Consider the following 20913-nt stretch of genomic DNA (forward strand, 5'->3'; position numbering starts at 1 on the left):
TTCCCATCGATATTCTATCACATCTTTGAAAAAATTTTTTGGGAAAATATATATTTTGTAAATCTATTACAATTATATCTTATTGGAATAATAACTGTTAAATATCTTCTAGTGAAAGTGAAAGAGTTACAGTTTTAATTTCTTCATGTTTTCTATTTGTTTCTTTGATTATAATTTGATTAATACTTCTTTCATATTTATTAAGACATATACATACATTAGACGATACGTTTAAGCATTCTTTTTACGAAAATAGGCCCTGCAATTATATTAAAATATTGCTACACGTATACATATATATATAAATAAAACGTACGTGATTACATGTTTGCTTTTAATTGAATATTTAATATTTTTAATATCGAAGTGTGCGTAATAACGCATGAATTTAATTAAATTTTGTTATATGTATTTTTCATTTCCAATTGATATCATTTTTATCAGAATATTCTTGTTAAAAATAAATTTAAGCAATGAAATTATGAAACAATTTCAAAAATTATATAGACATATATGTATATACATATATACGTGTATATCGTATATATACAATATATACAATGTATATATGTATCTCAACGTTAATTTTTGCTTATTAATTTAATTTGATGTAACACACAATAATAGTTATAAATATTATATGAGATCTTAAATTTTATCAGAAAATTGATGCTGTTAAAATTATGCACTGTTTTTAAAAAATATGAATAACCGCAAACATGAATAAAATAGACCGAAAATATTTCATGTTTACGTTTGTTTTCGAATTCGTCACTCTTGCCGAACTGCACTATCAGGTACATCATTATCCCGTCGTGTCGGTCGACGGAATATCTCTGTACCGTTTTTGAGGCCGTTCTTGCTGTACGCTGGTTTCGTTATCATTTATCTCTTGCGTGTTCTCGCACTCTCGCCACACACAAGTCCAAGTCTCGTTCTCGCAATTAACACGGTTCACCGTGGAGCTATTTACAAAACGGAACACTTAACAACTGCGCCTGCGTTTAGTTTATTGCAAGCTGATTATCGAGCCGTCAGTTTTTGTTTCTTCATTCTAACGATAACGCAATTAATGGGCGTCCGTTTATGTAACACGCGCATTCTCTCATCACTAGCTGACACGTTCGCACGGATTCTCACATCATCGAATTTCAGAGTTGCAATTTCTGAGGGACTTTTTTTGAGCTCTAAATTAGTCATTTAACTGAAGTTTTGCTTTGGATGCATGTCTCGAAACTGCACGTTTGCACTGCTAATTTCGTAATCTTCGTAAAGCTAATGGCAATTCAAAAGCGATAAATATAATATGTAATATATTTACTTTTTTTTTAGTTTAATTCTTTTAGATCTACACATTTGATGAATTAAAACATCGGAATTTTTTATATCAATTCAATGTAATAATCCAGTAAATATGTCACATTATTGTTATGCATTATCAGATTTTGAGAGAAATTTTATTTTTAATTTAAGAAAAAATATAAGTTGGACTTTTGTATTCTTTGTAAATACATGCATTCTACAGCGCAATATTGTACAATGCATTCTGTTATCAAATAAGAAAAGTTAAGAAAATTACTTTTTTTTTAGCACATATGCTTAAATATGATAAAATGTGATACGTGCACTTAATTTTCTTACATTTTATCACAAAAAATTGTCATTAACCTAAATTAGCAAAACAAACATGCGACCTGCTTTTGTGCACCTTTCGAGAAGTGAACGATGATAGTAGTGAGAGCTCAAACAAAATCAGACACGAGTCGCAAAGTTGAAAGAATTTCTTTTTACCAGCGAATAGCATCTTTCTAAGAGATACGAAATAGAATGAAGAACTAGAGACAGATCTTATGACAAGCGAATTGCTAACATTGCAAAATAAAACGTATCTGATTAAATTTAAACGTAATTATTTTAAGAGAACTACAACGTATAAAAGAATAAATGGTTAAATATGTATAGAAATTAGAATATAGCAAAGGATACAGATTTGTTTACAAAAAGCTGAAAAAATTATCACAAAGTTTCAATTTATCTGTATTTATATACAGGATGATTCATCTACGGATAAATTTATTTATATTAATTGTTTCCCTAGACGCTTTAGATTTAAGAAAAAATTGTTTTGTTTTAAGAAATCTGTATTGTAATAACCCTGTATATCTATGTAATGACTCACCCTGTATATATCGGGAATTATATCAACTGTATATATTAAAAAAATTATGAGATATATTAGAAATGCACTAAGTATTGAGTTTTCTGTATTCTTATTATTTGGAAGGGACAGAAAAATTAACCCAAATATTTTTTTATAAATTTCTAAAGATAAAATATTGGTAAAGATAAAATTGACATGCTTGGTTCAATGCTCATTAAGCTCATCAAGTTTATTATTATAAGAATATATTATTATCATAAGAACATACTTAAAAGAAAAATACTAATTTAAAAGAAAACTATTTACCATTTTATATAGAGTTACTTTGGCCAGATAAATATAACAAAAAAAGGAAGAGAAATATGAAAACTGTATCAAATGAAGAGAAAGTCACTGATACTGTAATGAGATTGTAGTATCTTTAAAATTAATTATTTGAAATAATGTTTTTAATCTTTTCAAGAAATAATTTAGCTTGTTAATTTTAATAACAAGTGTCTTTATATATAACAAATCAATATAAAATGAAAAATAAATGCAAGGTCTTAAAACAAGTAATTTAAGTTGAGAGAAGTTGCATAATTATCTTTATCAATATTCAATGAGTCTAGGCGCAAGTTCTAGTAACAGTTCCTTACTCTTAAAAGTATCTAACGTTAAATAGTAGAAAAATTATAAAAGTACGAAGGTCTATAATCATTAATATGAGAGAGGTTCCGTGCGGCCGCTCCACTACTGTTTTTCTTATATTTCTCTAGCTATCTTCAGAAAGAATCAGTTATTAGTGCAAAATTATTATTTTAAACAAAACACTATTTCTGGATTGAAATAATTGGTTACAATGTAACTACTTTTTAAAATTGATTACAAATAATTTTTTTCCAATATTCGCGATAATACGATCAATAGATTTTAATTTTATTTATTTTACATTTATTATTGGACTGTTAATTTTAAGCAAACAATTTTAAAAGAATTTAAATCTAATACAAATTTCAACCATGTCTACATATATTTGATTGAAAAAAAGAACTAAACCATCATATTTTTAACTCTATCAAATTAGCAATTACGCTTTTATCTTTGACAAAGATAAAATAATTTCCATTTAATTAAGTGTAATTTTTTCAAATTAATATTTTTATATTATCAATACGTTTTTTTTTGTCATTATTGTTTTTTACTTTCTGGATACTCTTTAGTAAAATTATTTCTAATATCTGACTTTAGCTAGAGATAAAAGAATCAAATTCAGAAAGAAGGAAAGATTTTAGATTTTTTATTTTAATGCGAGTTCAAATTTCTTGCGGCGTCGCGCGGAAACACTCCTAAAAAGGAGTCAGGGAAGTATAAGGGAAGAGAGATAGAAAGGAGAATGGTTGATGAGGATAGTGAAGAAAGTGTATATTTTTCTAAACGACGATGGAAGAAGTGCAGCAGAAAGGCACCGAGAAAAGGTTCACGTGGTTGTACGAACGTTAGATGCTAAAATCAATCGACACGGATTCGTTCGTGTACAGTCTCTAAAAAGTCTCGCACACTCGCCCTATTTATATATATATATATATATATATATATAATATATGTATGTATAATACGTTCCGCCGGCCTAAATTGTGCTAAACTACTTGGCACACGCACACGCACGCACAATCGCGCACACTCACGCATCTATTCGCGCGTATGTATATCCGAATAGATTATCCTCGGCTCTTTCTGAATTTTATACTTCAACTAGACACTGTTTGATTGTTACATTTGGCAATTCGGCAGCGCTCGCGAGTTTTCAAGCTCCTTGTCTTATTACGCGACTACGGGGCGACGTGCTGCACGCCACGCGCCGCTGAGAACTTTGTTCCCGGTGTTAAATTACTTCAATAAGAATGCAAACGAGAAATACCATATATATTTGATGTTAGCTCGATGTCGCGTCGCGCGCGAGAATTACCTTCGGGTTGACAGCTACGACGGAACTACGACGTAACGCGCTGATCGTTCTGTTGCGCTCACGTCAGGGATTCTCGAAGAAATTTTGAATAGATCGTTCTTAACTCTTTGCTAAAAAGAAAAATGACAGTGACGCGCGATGCAATCGAATGGAAGGAATTTGGTTGGAACAAATTCATCAGCGTGTCGGCGTATAGCAAAGCGCACACCCCTCGCGGTAGTAATAATTCTGTTTTATTTTTCTACAGCCGCGTTTTAGAACTTCGCCTCCCGTGACGACTATTTCTTCACGACCTCATCGTAATTCTCAAGTGAAATGTCGGCTTTTCTACGTATATACGTATAACGATGATTCAATAAGGCATACGATATCCAATTAGGGACTTGCCCTTATTTATCATGAAACTTTTACATGTATTTCTTGAAGTTAGGACACCTCCCGCTCTCACTCTCTCTCTTTCCATCTTGAAGAAACTTTCTCGTAATCTCTCTTAGGTCCGCACAAAAGTTGATGTTTTTGCTTAATGGTCGAGAGTGTAACGGATAGTCGTATATAAATTACTAGAGGGAATTACATAGGTCTGCAGTTTGATATAGTTCTCTCCGCGTCTCTCGTATTTCGCGTCTTGTTTTGCGGCTTGTTAAATTCGTACCTCCGGGGCGAAGTTTGGAACGCAGCCAACGTAATATAAAGTCTCTTCTTCACGTAGACGACGTCTCGTCTTCTCTCCTTCGTTCTTTGTCGAATGGCGAGGACGAGTCGCTGTCGTATACGTTCAACGTAACGTAACGCATCGCAACACGATGTGTATGTACACCTATCTAAAAGTAACGGTCGCAGCACTGCGTGCGTCGCGCCTATTACGTTATATTTCTTCTCTTTTTCTTCTTTTAACCCGATATATTGTAATAACTTCTCGACTTGTCTTATTTGTCTACTATACAAACTCTTGGCTAGAACAACGGTAGGTAGTCCTCATGCGCTCGTTTTTTGCTTTTACGTAAATGTACTTAAACTGTACTGTATTTTCTGCTTTTTTTTTATTCGTTTATCGTCGTGTGCCTGGAGGGGCTGACCGGCAGTGATGTTAGCCTCCGCGGAAAAGTCTCCAGATGTAGACATAGAGGCATTATACGTGGCTCGTCTGGTTCAACTACCTTTTATCTTTTTATCGAAAATAGACACAAGTTGCTCCTTCGTCAACGATAAATATGTCTCTTTTTATCTTTTCTTTCTTTTTTACACCGAGACGCACTCTAACATTTTAATAAATTCGATTTTCTACACCCAGCGAGCTTCTCGTCAGCTAATATCACTGAAGAATTCAAACAAATTCGCGTATAGTCTTCCTCTTGCTTCTTTCGAGTATTTTACTTTTTCTTTACATCGGATACAGGCCTAATTAGAGGGAGGGAGAGGGGGAGGGGAGGGGAGGAGGGAGGGCAAGGATTTCTGCTTTTATGAAATATCCAATCGATCGATATTCCCAGCTCGGATAAAAATTTATCAAACAACTTTGCGGAGCGACCGACTCGAAATAGACCATCTCGCAAATACACGGCAATTACATTGGTTCGCCGAGATCAATCCGGCCGCCTGTTTCCGGTTCCCCTCCATCGAGCACGGTATTTATCTATCGTACGCAAGAGGATTATAGACACGTACACGTACACCCAAAACCTTACAGAGCTTACAAGATTACACGAATAGAAATACGTTTTTGTTTTCTCGCGTTAGGGAAACATCGGATCAACGGCGAATCGACGGTTTACTCTGTCGGGAAAATCGCGACAGAAAAGGGAAGCCGATTCGACGATTATCCGAATAAAATTACTGTTTCCCTCTCGTTTTTCTCTCTCACTCTCAGATTTATCTCTCTTTCTCTCTCTCGCTCTCTCTCTCTCTCTCTCTCTCTCTCTCTCTCTTTTCTTTTCGTTTCACTCTCCCATCCGCTCGTCTCGTTGACAATCACATGTTACACTGACGTACAATCGAGTATTGCGCGCGGATTATTGTTTTCACGAGAAGCATCACGATCAGTTCAACGAGCTTGATTATCGTCGCGCATGTATAAAAATAATTCCCTATTTCCCCCGCGACATTGTCGATCGGCCTTTCCTTCGACACAGTCTCCTGAGTTGCGAGTTACAGCGATTGTTCACCCTGATCGATCGGAACGAGTTTCCCGTTCGTTTCTCGGATATTCCTTTGTGCGATATAGATCACCAGTGTGCGTCTTTATCCCAAGTTCGGTCGCTCGAAACATCGAGCGGCCGAACGCCAATTGGGACGCCGTGAATGTCTTAAGCGAGGAAGTGCATTTGCTTGCTTTCGTTGTTAAATGGATCACGAAGGTCGATGTGCGTCTGGTTGTATTACGATGGATGAAGAGATTCGCCGAATGATGGAAAATAATCAAGTCGCCCAATCTTCTTCTCGACTAAACAAGATTGCACGGTGGAGCACTTGCGTCTTGCGATGCCAGATAAGTTGCCCGCACTTTCTTCAAGTGCGTCGCGTCGGGATGCTGGATGCTGGTGGTTATACTGGATCCACAATGCAGTTGTGTGAACTTTCAGATAAACCCGACCGCGGGCGCGCGAATGCATTGTTCGCCAACTTATTCTGGCGCGTGACGGGGGCAGACGTAGGCAGACGTAGGCAGACGTAGGCAGATGTCTGAAATACGTCGGTAGATGAGATCTTGGGTATAGTTAGACCAAGTCGCCGTTGTCGTCGTCGTCGTCGTCGTCGTCGTCGTCGTCGTCGTCGTCGTCGTCGGCCTCCTCTCGCGCGGCTCGTAGACGCGTCCTTTAAACGGACGGGTAATCCGACCCGGATTGCGTGCTTGCCACGGAATGTACCGCACAGTCAACGTAAAATGATCGATTTAGACTACCTTTAAGATGGGTTTGCTCCGGTTCCGGGACAGGAGTCGCTGCCGTAATATCGAAAATCTCCGATATTTCCTCGTATTCGAGCGAAAATACTTTCCGTCGTTCTTCTTTCGCGTCTCGCTGATATGTTCTTGCTCCATCTTTCCTCTTCATCGGTCAACTTTTGTCCCTCACATTACTTTCTTCTTGCGATTTTTATAGATTATCCAATAATATAATTTTGTTTGATTTTAATTTCGTTGCATTCATAATTTAGATTTGTACATGGAGAGAATTTTTCTTTATACTTAACCGCAAAATTTGCTACAAATTTTACTATGTGTGGTAATAAGCTTGAGACAACTTGGCAAACTATCAAATATTATGTAACGATGGAAATTTTTTAAATATACGAACGTCACTTTATAAGCTGCTTAATAAAAATTGCCAGCATTGCAAAATGTTCCAAGGCAAAATTTTTATGGTTTGAAAGAAAATTTTCTTATATAATGATATATAATCATATATGAAATTTTATATGACTATGGAAGCGTTCTACTTTATGCTCGCAATGCTCTTGGAATCATTTCATTCTTGTTTGTCCAATATTGAACAAGGACAAATAATGCTCGCGAGCGTTGCAAGAATTAAGTAGGACGCGCCTTAATGTTATATACGCATCGTCTTTTGAAAAAAAAACACGCTTACTCTAGTGAGACCCGAGACCTTTGGATTATGAGTTTTCTGCCTTATGTGCTACGTCATCTTTTTTATTGATAGATAGCGTTATATATTGTCCGTTTATGTTATAAACATTATGTTAATTAATTTATCATGCCGCATGATAAAATTATTGTGAGCGTTTAAGTCATTAAAAATATCATGCTATATTGTAAAATTTATGTAAGTAAATGTTTATTATTACTTGATATTAATTTTATTTAAAACAAAAAATCAAACTATTCAACGTATTGTAAAATCACTAAAACTTCATTACGCAATTTAATAAAAATAATAAAACATATTTTATATTTTACCGTGGTAAAATATAGAATGTGTGTAATAAATATTAATAAATTAAAGAAAATTGCATAAAATTCTTTGAAATACAATGTTATTCTATGATTATTATGATATTTTCAGGATAAATTTTATAAGAAAATTCTCTCCGTGTACAAATTCCGTACAGCAATTGTCGCATCCATGAATTGTAACGGAATTCATTAACCGACGTAACAATTACACTTTAAAATCTAAAAATTTGTAAAATATGTTTTAATGCCGACAAGATAGAAAAAAAGATGATTTTCTAGAGGTACAAGCGATTAAAGACCAGATAATGTTCAATTTTTCGGGCAAATGATTTCCTCAGATATCGACATTCTGGATTTAGCTTCGTATCTCGATAAAAACAGGTCGAAGGTCATGCTCACTACGAAAGACGCATCCTAAAAGAGCGTTTCTTGGGACCATATTGATGGGACTGATGGTAATGGCGCTGGTGGTGGTCTGTGTCTGAGCTCGATCGGCGGTGAACACGGTGGGGATCCCACGCTACTCTGACTGCTACTGGTTGTTGTTGAGGCTTGTTGTGACCTGTTATTAAAAGTTTATTACTTAAAGAAGAAAATTAATAATATAATAATTCTTTAATGAAAAATTATAAGAAGAAGAAGAGAAGAAACTTGGAATTAGAGCGCAGATGTATAAAAAATGATAATCTTTTTGATGACGTTTCTCTTCGAGATAAAAATATTCTGTTAAAATTCCTTTTTTTCAATATCCAATTGTTTGCCATAAAAAATTTCAAATAGCTTATAACGTCTAATATTTTTGTGATTATTAATATTTACACGTGCCTGTTATTATAATTAGTTATGGTATGAAAGTTTAGTCGTTTTAAACTCGCAGCATCTTGCGTTGCGAGAGCAACACTTATTAGGAATTTACCTGGAGGTTTCGACGGCGGCACTGATGGTCAAACATTCTTGGCAGGGTTTACTACCGGTCCGTCGCCTGGGCACGCAGCCCGCGCATCCGTCCCATTTCTCGGGGATCCGTTTTTTCCTAGAAGGCACCCGTAGGAACCGCCGACAGCTTGGCCCAGGCGCATCCGAGTCCGTAGAAAAACCCGAGACCTCGTCCTCGGTGTCGACGCACTGCTCCTCGTCCTCGTTCTTCAGAAAGACGGAATCGGAGCCAAGCGACCTGGTATCAGGATCGGGGGGATCCACGCTACCCATCGATGCCAACGGCGCTCTTTTGCCCGACGACGCCGCCATAAGGCTGCCGACTGCACCGGCGTAAAGACCGACCTCGCTTCCGCATGGCGATAAATCCGGAGTTGGCTGTATTACCTGATTACATAACAAAAGTCTTTAATGGTAAAGACTCTCTCTTGAAGCTTCTTAAAATTAATTGCGATTGTATCTCATTTTTATTTATTATTTGTAGCAGCATTGTAAGCTAAATTATAATATGGAATGGAATAGTAAAACCATTATTGCGTTTATTAACAATTTTATTTGAAGTAATTGAAATAAAGATCGAAAGAAGAGACGAAGAGCAATTTATCTCTCAATGTCTGCAATGTAATGTAATATTTGAAATTATTGGAAAGAATTAATATGAAAAGAAACCGTTTGAAAAGATATACGATTGCAAATATCTATTGCAGTCTACCTGGATATCGATAGGATAATATAAATCCCATGGCTCATCGTAGGCGGCGTGACGCGGGTAGGATGGAGGAGGTGGAAGGCACGGCATTACCATGGCTGAACCCCTTCGTTCCAGATAACTACTTCCAGTGCTGCTACAGGTGACCGAGCTACATCTTCTATGATCGACCGGGGGTGCCAACCTCGGTTGCCTGATTGGCGGTTCCAGCAGGGCATCGTATCCACCTCCGACTGAGGCGAAGCGAGGTGCCACCACGGGTGAATGAGGCTGGTTCATCTAATGTAAATATTTCTATCAATTACGAGTACTTGGCGAACGGACAAATTACAAACTGAACGGAGCTCTGGTAACTAGAGACCACTCTAGAGAACACATTTCAGAATGTGAAATATTGGATGGTGCTTTTGGCGTCGGTCCAACATTTTTACGTTTTACCAAAAAAGTGTAAAATTGTACTATTGGTAAAAGTGGAAACTGCACAATCCGCAATCAACGTGTTTCAATCCTATCTTCTCTTAACGATCTTTAATTACAACGTGTTTATAACGTTCACAACGTATTAAATAAAAATTGTTGTAATTCGCCAATAAACATTGACGTCATATTTTGCAATTTCTTACAAATATTGAACAAAGAACACAACTTTAAAACGCATCACTTAATTTCTTAATAAAAATAGAACAATTTTGTTAACGTTTCAATGACAGGGAAAGGTGATATTCCTACAACTAGTTGTACCTTTGATCATATTATTTTTAAACTATCTGTTGGATATTTGTAAAAGTAAAATGATATAGTTTATAACATATTCTACAATTTCAATATTAAAGAAATAATATATAATTAATTAAATATTTTAAATATAATCTAAAAACACAAAGTAATGTCAGTATTGACGACTTTCTTCTAAAGTAATAAGTAATAATTAAAATCTACAAAAAATACATGTCAATTTTAAAACTTGAACAAACAGTTAATATTTTTACACGTCAAAAGTAAATTTGCACAAAAGTGTGCAAACTTGGTGAAAGGTACAGTACCTTCTCCTACATTCTATTTTTGGGAGAATGTAGTACATTTGAGTAATAATATCTGTTAATTATTTTAATGGAGATATTTAAGCTGCTACGGTATACCTCGACGCATAACGATCTTCTCGGACCACGACCCGGCCTGGGTGGTAACCTGGCGATCGCCTCGAGAGCGACGGCGAGTGCGCGTTCTTCGGCTTCAGCTTCCGCAACCGCTGCGGCTGCCGCCGCAGTCAAAGCCGGGTCTTCCAGTTGTTTGCTCGCTTTGCATCTGACAAATAAAAAAAAAAAAAACGATATTCCAATTGTATTTCAATGGCGATGCAGAGGCCGATTTGAAGATAAAAAAATTACCTGCTCTTATAAACTACTAGCAACACCATTAAGCTGAAAAAGCCGCCGAGGGTCGCGGCGATCCGTACCCCCGTCATGACGTCGTACGTTTTGTAAAATTCGATTTTGACCTGTTCGCGCTCGCTCAGAGTCGGCGTTGCATCTGGCAGGAACGTCGTCGGATCTGTCGTCGTCGTCCCTGTCACGTTGCTGCCGACACTCCCCATTCCTACGGATCAAACAGATTCGCCATTGTTACACGCGCGGAAGAAAGAGAAAAAGAAATATATATATATATAAAAGTTTGCGGATTCGAGAGCTGAATGCTGATATTCTGCAAATTGTGTTTGAGCTGAATGCAAGATGTCTGTAAATTGTTTGCGAACACATTCTCAAAAAGATAGACTCAAATCTTGAAGCTTGCCTTCTGTAAAATGGGTTGTCATCGCGTTTTATGGGAGTGAAATGTAGGGATAACAGATAAAAGCTTTGTTTACCTATTTAACTTAATTTATCGATTTAATTAATAAATGTAAATGTTTAACTAGCGGTGATAATTTTGATTATCAAAAAGAATTAAAATAAAAGGAAGAACGATCACACTTGAAGGAACTGAACTGCTTGCAAGTATTTCAGGGAAAGGAAAGTGCATAAGCTATAAATCACATCGAGAGCATTTGTTTACCGAACTGTGTCGGCCAACGTGCGCTGACTGGGCTCGAAAATGGAGTGACGGCGCTGAATTTCCTGGAACAGAATGAAGGCGCGCCGTCAAAAAGGAAGCTGGCATTCACCCGGCAGGATTTTGCATTATCATGAAAGTAAGAGAGAAAAAAGGGGAAAAATACTAGGCGAAGAAAATTGGCACAAATAGGAGTAGGGACACTTGCGGAGGAATTGGAAGGAAAGACAGAGAGAGAGAGAGAGAGAGAGAGAGAGGGGGGGGCTGGTTTAAAGAGGAACACACACAAGGAGGGCGGGCTACAACTATTGAGTAACAGCCGGAGAAAACGAGAGGTACGAGGTGGTACATACACATTGCTTTTGTCGGGCTTGGCCGGCTAGCATTGTGTACGTAGAGATGGTTGTAGGTTCACGTATTGATTCCACCTTTGCGAGCCTACCTCCAGTGGTTAGAAGCAGCGAAGCGTACGCCAACGAATCAAGACCAAAATTTGTTCTAGAACGTTGTCGTTCGTTTGACGTCAAGCTTTGTCAAGTTTTTCAGAGAATCAGGCTATGAGAATCCAAAGCTGAATCTCAGCAAGACGAGCGGAAAAACGGAAATAGAAACAAACACACTGTTATTTTTCAAATATAATTCGTTCCGCTATTTTATTATTGAAACGCCACGCGAATCTCTTGGCCTCAGAGCAGTCTGTGCGATATTGTTGCGGAAGCTGGATATTAATTTTTATAAAACTCTTTAATGTAATTGCTTTCAATTCTTATGATTGTCGAATCACAGACGATCAAAACGAACTTCTCTATTCAAAAAAATTGTATAAGGTAAATTTAACGACGCTAAAACGTGCTGTAAAGCCCAGTAAGTCCAATATTTCAAGAAAGCGAACAGCGACCGACAATTTCTGTGGAATATTGAATAAATAAGTGGGAAATAAATAAATTTTACAATCACCAGTCTAATATCGGAGCCTCAGTTCAAAAAATACCTGCGATACATATTACTGCGCATTTTATCCTTAAAAAAAAGAGCTGATAAAATATTATCAGTTACTGATATAGTAATCAGTTTACTGAAACACTTATCAGCTCTTTCTTTCAAGGTTATCACTAATCAGGCTCGCAACGTGACCCTCGTAAATAGTTTGTTTCCTAATGTTAAATTAACTTTAATAAAATTTTAAGAATTATTTATAATTACATATCTCTTAAAAAATTTTTATTATAGTAGAGAAATTAATATTATAAAAATTATTAGAGTATCTTTCTCTGGCTTAGTTTTGTGACAAGCTGGATCTCGCTTATTTCGCTAGGTACGTTTTGAACTCATATGACAGTATCGATATCGACAATTTGTCCGATGACCGAAAAATTTCCTTTCTATTTGTTCAATCCAATATTTCAGATTACCGGAAGAAATATCAGGTTTTTACATTTCGCTGGGCATTTTGCGCTTGGACGGAATTTAACAAGCTTCTTCGTTTGAGGAAGCTAATGGTTTAATAAAAGGATAATGATTTGATAAGAGATACCGTCGCCCTTGATACTTCCTCGTCTTCTCTCCATTGATTCAACGCCCTTAATCACTTGGGTTAGGTCAGATTAGGTCAGACGACAACCTGTGGATGCTCCACGTTCGAGAAGGTTGTTCCATGTGCTCTCACCAACACCCCCCGTAAAATTAACGGCGCGGTAAATCCCCTAGAGTTTCCACTTACAGAATTCTCACCACGTAGCGAGAGCTATTTACTATTTGTTATACAGACAGCTCGAAAAAAGTCTTATACAGCAATGCGAAAAATTACCAAAAGAGTATTAGTTTCATTAAAGATGTTAGTTTCTTGGAGTTGGTATATTTTCTTTCTGTTTTTAGTCATCAGTTACTGGACAAACACACTTGCGGAGTGTTTTAAATGAATTACTTCAAGTCACTGAAAAGAGATTTTTTGAGAAAATGTTGAGAAATATATCATAATAATGAATTGGACATTATGTCAATAAACAAAAGAAACAAAAAGTGTCATTATTAAATTTGACGATCAAGTTATTATTTCTAGCTTCAGTTTATGATTGCGCTTTAAGTTTCACAATCATATTGGCATGCAGTTATAGATTTTATTTAATAATTAAATGAAAATATTATTAAACACCAAGATTTGTTTTGACCAGAAAATAGTTATTTAATTTTCAGTTTTCTTTAATAAATATTTCCAGTAACTAATTCTTAAAATATAACTCTATTCTTCGATAAAAATTGTAATTTGAAGGCTATTTTAAAAGTACATAATGTTAAAAATTGAATTCTTGCAATGAATAGTAATCTTCTTTAATGCTTTTTGTTGTAGAAAAAGATTGACATTAAATTGGAATCTAAGCGACTCGTTAAATCACGCATATAAAAGGCAATATTAAAGTGAAATAGCTTCACTGTACCAAAATTCATCTTTTGAACGGTTTATGCATTTTTTATCATTCTAAAATTAATTTCTGGAAAAATGTCCACGCAATTTACGTGCTGTAGATTTGGGTAGTGTAATATTTTTATAATTCAAGCATTTAAATTGTTTGTCCAACGAGTAAAGCTGTTTTCCCAATAATTCTCCCAGTGCCACGGTATATAGGCAGGAGCGTGCTGGAGAATCAGCATTATATCGCATCTTTAGCCCAACTGCATGGGCAGTTGGCGCATAACAAGCGATTGAGCACATCGACTTACGCGTTACCCGTTACGCGTTCTAACGATCGCGCCGTATGGCTTGCATATAACACCGTCGATGAAATTTTGAAGGGGATTACCGTGGTTGATCCTGCTGCGCGCATGTGCTATTACGCGGCATTAAATTTGCGTACAATGTAGCCCAAGAGTCTGCCGGAACAGCGAAGGTATAATATTAGACGCGCATAGTATAATCAAACGGTTACGTTCCTGGTGAAGTCAAACATACAGATCTTCGGTCTTCGTTCTTCGGCATCGTTTGTTCGAAGCGAGTAGGCTAAATCTCTTCTCGTCTTTTCGCGTTAACGACAGCTGAAGCGAATCAAGTCTGTAAATTGTTCGAGGCTCATTTTGCCTTCTATCAGCCGTAACTCGGCGCGATTATCAGTTGGTTTAGTGTAGCCGAGCATTCTACATTTAATTGTGTGTTGAAAATTGAAGGTTTATATGAGAAACTATCAAAGTTTTATTTAAAACGTGTGGTGGAAACAAAAGCAGTTCTCTCGATTTATGTCTCCTGTGAGAGAACAGACAGATTACTCCACTCAGGTATTGACTTTGGATTTAACTTTGTGCGCCATTAATAACGCGACACGGATGGTGACGCAATGATGCAGCGATCGAAACGTTTGTCAAACTTTATAGAATATTAGTAATAAATACACTAGTGGTAATTAGTACGAAAGTCCAGCTCTTCAGCTCCTTGATACATTTAATGAATTTTATTCCTCTGAGCCTTGTTATATTTTAATTTGTTAAATATTATATACATATTTTTCAATTTTGAGGATATATTGGAGGAATCTTGCTTGTTCTGAAACTTTTTAATGTTGTGGTCTTAAAACTTTTATACTCTCAAGAGCAGTGTGCAATTATTTTAACCGCTTAGATATTCATCTGTAAAATAGAATTGTATAACATTATTCAAGTGAATTTTTATTTAGAGCGTTGAATAAAATTTCGTTCGAAAGATAAAACTTTTAGGAAGCTGCGTGCCAAGAGGTCTCGCCGAGACTTGTGCGGTGTGAACAAAACTTTCTGAAACGCAAATTTGCGCCGCGTCTAACTTTGGCGAGCACGCGCGGACGCGCGCGACGTCCGAGGTGTATCGACGTCCGAAAAGTCGGTCCAGGTGAGAAAGTTACGGGGTGAACAGGTAACTTTTTAAATATTCGTAAAAGTTTGCGCTACATCGACGCGCGTAAATACAGTGACACGGAACGCCGAGAGACGACGCGACGTTTTCCCATTCGGGTCGCAAAACGATGAAAGAGAGAAAGAGAGAGAGAGAGAGAGAGAGAGAGTCTTATCGACATCCGGCAAACACCATTTTTCCTCTTTGACGCCCGGCAGGCGCGTGTTATCATTTCCACGTCGGCAAACGGTCAAAAAGGAGTGGCGCGACATTGGGTGAAAATGGGTCGTCCGATAATTCGTTCCCTCGAAAACACCGTTACGATATGTATGGATTTGGGTTAACTTCATTTCGGCGATTTCACAGTCACCGCGCGCGAGTCTTTCGTTCGCGATGCTTTGAGACAACATAAATATTAATAAAATTTAATGAAAAAATTATCTAATGATCTGAAATCGTTTGTACAAAATCATACCGGTTGTGGTAACAATTTAAGAACGTTAATAATATTGGATATTTTTGTCTTTTATGCTTAATGAGACCAGAAATTTTTTAACTTTAGTTTAGCTTGAAGGCCTTGAGATGTCCTTTTCAAATAATGCAAGTGTGTAATTTAATGTATGAATTCGATATATAAAGATATATAAAGATATAATATATCGTGTAGTGAGAGGCAGCGTGAGATGGTCGTGAATCATTTGCATTACGAGCGTAAAACCGTTCTTGCGACTTTACAATTTCACAGTGGATATTGCATAATGCTCCCTAGCAGCAAAGAAATTATTTAAAAAGATTTTTTAAGCTAAAGAAATTATTTTAAAAAATTAATTTTTTTCAAATAAAATATATTTTATAAAATATTTATAAAATCTTGTTTTTTGGTACTTGTTAGTGTATAAAATTTACGAGGAATCATTAATTTGTAATTTTTCATAATTAAAAGTGCCTTTTACGACATCGAGCATTAAGATACGCTTTTGACCGACTAGTCATTTTCTCAATTTAAATTGTTTATTAACTAGTGACACCTCTAAAGAGATGCGTTATAAATGTATTATAATTGGGTGAAGATTGTTTTTCCATTTTAAACAGAAGAACATTATTGAATAAATAAATTTGGTTGAAAATAATTTTTCCATTGTTTTGTATGTAGCATAATACATTTAAAAACATATTCAGAAATATTTTCTGTTATTAAAGACATTAAAAATATAAATAATAGAACAAAATTACATTTTAACATTTTATCGGCAGTTTCATCAACAAAAAAAATGTATTTTCTATAACTTGAATACATCGTTTATCAAAGCAGATAAAGGCAATACCGTGGTGATTGCTCTTGATAGAGAAGATTACCCTAAATTGAAAAAATGGAAAATAATTTGTCCGATACTAATACTTATTTGTTGCTTCAGTGCAATCCTGTTACAAATTGATTTAAAAAAAAATGCTGAAACAAAGAATTTTGAGAAAAAGTTTACCTAAATCTCTCAATCATTCTAATAATAGTTTTGAATATACCAAAAGAAAAACTTTTAAATGTGTATATTCCTACGGATTTTAGTTTTCATAGATATAATCTCTTTGTTCATCAATGTTCATCCTGTAAACTTTGTTAGTTTATCAAAGAATAAATAAAATCTATAATTGAAGAACATACTTCCTTACTAAAAAAACAAATTTATAGAATCTATGGGATTTATGGATAGAACTTTGCAAGATTCTGTTCGTAAATTTGATAGTTGATTTCTTATTACTATACTATCTATATATCTCGTTTTATCCTGTTGTTTCGGAAAAAAACTTGAATGTCGATACTAACATATGTATATCGAACTATCTACCTTAGCTGACACTGTGTCAGTATGAAAGTACGCGATACCATTTTGCATAGCATAGAAATGAGCAAAAGAATTAAAAGAATATCGGAACGGGAACATGCTGGCCGATAATCCGATTTTAGAAAAGCGTACGTCTCGAAGCTCCATGGATTTGGGTCACTGGTTCGAGGCCTGTTGAATGCCAGACCATTTTGCCGATTTTGCTACTGCCTCGCGGATTATGATCTTTACTAGAATCTCTCGGCGACCAACGATGTACACGAGACTATTTGAATATCAAAACTCGGATTGAGAGGTAGAGGAGATGAAGAATCGCGGATCAAATCCGCGGACGGATTTGTCTTGTATTCCGCGATTTCTTCTCCCATGAGAACGAGACCGCGGAAACTAGTTTCATGGATTTGCTCGGTAACTCTATCAGAGTTTCTCTTTGAGCAAATTTTGTGATATCAATAACATTTGAATTTTTCTTAAGCTCTTGAATACTCCATTTTTATTCGTGCTAAAACAGCGACTTTTTATTCACGGATATTTTTTATTGTTTTTCAGACATCTTGGGTTCATTCGTTTTTTATTAGTATCCTATATAAAGACTGGTTTAAAACTGAAATCAATTAAAAATTTTATTTGTCGTACGTATTTTTGTCATAGTATATAATAAAATAAATTTTATTATATCACACTCGAGGTACTAATCGCGCTTGAAAGACCGTTTCAATTAGCTGGATGTCATGCTACAAGGATTATCACCACTAGGGAATCGAGAGCCATTAGGAACAAAGAATTATTCATCATAGATTATTCCGTTAATTGCGACTTATTCAGAGATGCAGAATATTCCCGTGTCCCATTATTCTATTATTTCCAAGAAGATTAATTCGCGCAATACTCACAATTTAACTCTGTGAAATGTAACAATAATATCAACATGTTAGAAATATGCAAATATAATTTAGATTTTAAGTCTTAAATAAAAAGTTGTAAATGTAACAAAACACACGCAGTAGAAAACATTTTGTATTTATGTTAAGCCGGTCTTTGTTAAAACTTTTATATCATTATTTTGTGTTAAATTGATATTTAACGCTTTTTAGTGTTAAAATAACACAATTTATGAGCAAATAAATAAATAACAAAAATAATATAATTTTAAAACGCAATGTCTAACTTAAACAAATAAAATATACGTGTCCAACGTATTATAAATATTATTACTACTGAAAAAATATGTTTTCATATTTTGTTTCCAAACTGAGTCAAAGCTTTATATTTTTTGTGTTTATTCGTATGTTACTAACATATTCATCTCGTGTTAAATTACCAGAAAAATTTGAGTGGACCGTTTGAGACATGCGATACATGTTAAATTCAATACAAATTTTTCCAATTGTGGAGAGCTATGTATTTCTACAAAGTTCAAAATTGATATTCCTCGTAAAAGAAAACAAACGTAGAAAGTGGAGCTAAAAAGAGCAGATTTACTGATTCGGAAAAATATTTCTAAAGGCTTGCAACCGTTATACGATTGGCGATACGCATTCTCGAATAAATCATCGGAATTCCGATGATTGTTCCCTAGGAAATATCGAACTGTCGGGGTCGACGCGCGAAATTTGGTAACGAGTACGTCAGCGATCTCGTAACTCTAGGTTATGTGCAAAGCGTGTGCAAAACGGGTAAAGGGCAGGGAGTAAAGAGGAAAAGGGACAGAATCGATAAACCACCCTGCCAAAGCAAGCTTCACTCGAGCGAAACGCGCGACACCTTTAACGTTACGTTCGCCTCGGTCAAGTCGAAATGTAACGATATTCTGTGAAATACAAATTCATAAATCAAACGAGCTCGCTGCCACGAGAGAATCAATGGCGGTATTCAATATGGAGCGTAGATTTATACGAATAAATGAAAATCCAATCGCGCTTTTAAAACGTTCTAAGTAAGAATATGAGTACGATAATCACAATCGAAGAACATTAGACAGACATTTGCACTTAAAAATCATCTGAAATTCAATCGGTATCATATAAAACTGACTACGTCGCCACGTCATACCGAATCGGACAGAATCTCAATCTTTTGAAGAAAAACGACAATTTTTCACAGTTGTACGAACCATGACGCGATATATCGTTACAATGGGAAAAATTTAAGAGCTAAGATGATAAAACACGGATTGTTAATTCGAACGTAAACCGACTGTGACTTCGTGAGCAGCGCGCTACGTGTGTGCATGACGAAGATAAAGAAAATAAAGGATAAAGAGGACAAGGGTTGGAATCGATAAACCATTCCGCCAGCTCAAGCTCAGCCCAGTTCACCTGAAACTGGTCGAGTACTGAATAACGTTGTAATATCCATTATGCCCGATGGAAAGAACTCTCGTGTCGGGAATCATTAAAATCCAATTTTACAATCGGTGACAAGCTGACCAGAAATAAGCTCTTAATCAGTGGGTTTATAATATCTTTCATGGATAATTCTTATCGCGTAATGACATTACTGTCGCCATTATTTGTTTGTAATTATCGTATTTGTCATTGACATTTATGTTGAAATTCTGCTTTTTATTCTCATCTTGGTTCTCATACGTTCTCATTTACATACGTAATATAATTTTTGTTACTTTTTTAAGTTGTGTTTATATTTTGAGAAATATATCCGAGAACACTTTACATATACAATTGTAATATTATTAATAATACCAGCAGTAACATTTAATTCTGTCAACTATTACATAACATAAATTATTACTTTATATATTGTGTTATTGATTAATTACTGCGCAAATGGTGTGCGTAGTGTTGAAGAGTGAAATCATACGCACGCATACTCGATCAAATGTATAACAAATACTTTGAAGTCTGGATTGTCAATTAAAGTTTATTTAACTTGTATTATTGACTAAAACATGCGGACCAGTGTATCATTAACTCTAAACGCCTATCGACCGGAAGTAACGCGCTGCTGCAGGCAGCATTCTCGAAACTCTCATGCCTTCCCATCTATCTTAAGTTCGAGCATATTCAGTCGTCGGTGCACCTCCCTATTTTGTATTCACGAATTCCTTGGCCAAGGATGTGTTCTTTAACGTCCGAGTCCGCAGTGAAAATATCTCTCTTCCCTTCAATCTCCAAGATGGAGATACTGCAGCAATACGATCAGCGCAGTTTTTTGTCGGCCTAGAATGTACTTTGCCTAACCCAGTTTGAGGGAAAGTCAAACCCAGGGTAGCTGGTCTAACACGCAAATATTTTCACGACTCTGTTATCTAATCCTCCGAGAAGAACGATTAAGAGATTAAATATTCTTTCCACTGCACGTCAAGAAATATATTCGTACATTACGTTTAATCGATTATAAAATTGCACAATTTTATCTTTTAAATCTGCTTCGTTACAGAATATTACAGAATATTAAGCGAAGCGCATCTCCATTAAGAAAGAAAAAAGAAGAAAAAGTTAGAAAACGTCTATTAAGGTTTTCAATTTTATTTTGATTCGCGATAT

At 35.7% G+C, this 20913-nt stretch overlaps 1 protein-coding gene across 2 annotated transcripts in view; it reads right to left on the bottom strand.

The window, feature by feature from the left end:
- Nucleotides 1-1340: 1340 nt before the first annotated feature.
- Nucleotides 1341-20913, bottom strand: part of LOC105192854 — a 74784-nt gene continuing 55211 nt past the window's right edge. Inside the window, exons 3-8 of one of the 2 annotated variants that reach the window (XM_026134234.2) lie at nucleotides 11717-11778; nucleotides 11053-11260; nucleotides 10804-10969; nucleotides 9668-9943; nucleotides 8936-9342; nucleotides 1341-8581 (exon numbers count right to left, since the gene is read on the bottom strand). In XM_026134234.2, the coding sequence (XP_025990019.1) occupies nucleotides 8434-8581; nucleotides 8936-9342; nucleotides 9668-9943; nucleotides 10804-10969; nucleotides 11053-11258 (1203 nt within the window). In that variant the 5' untranslated portion in view covers nucleotides 11259-11260; nucleotides 11717-11778 and the 3' untranslated portion in view covers nucleotides 1341-8433. The remainder of the gene's footprint in view (nucleotides 8582-8935; nucleotides 9343-9667; nucleotides 9944-10803; nucleotides 10970-11052; nucleotides 11261-11716; nucleotides 11779-20913) is intronic. The other variant, XM_039452695.1, reaches the window with a different exon arrangement.

This window comes from Solenopsis invicta, chromosome 8 (genome assembly GCF_016802725.1).
Source record: "Solenopsis invicta isolate M01_SB chromosome 8, UNIL_Sinv_3.0, whole genome shotgun sequence".
NCBI classification, from domain to species: Eukaryota; Metazoa; Arthropoda; class Insecta; order Hymenoptera; family Formicidae; genus Solenopsis; species Solenopsis invicta.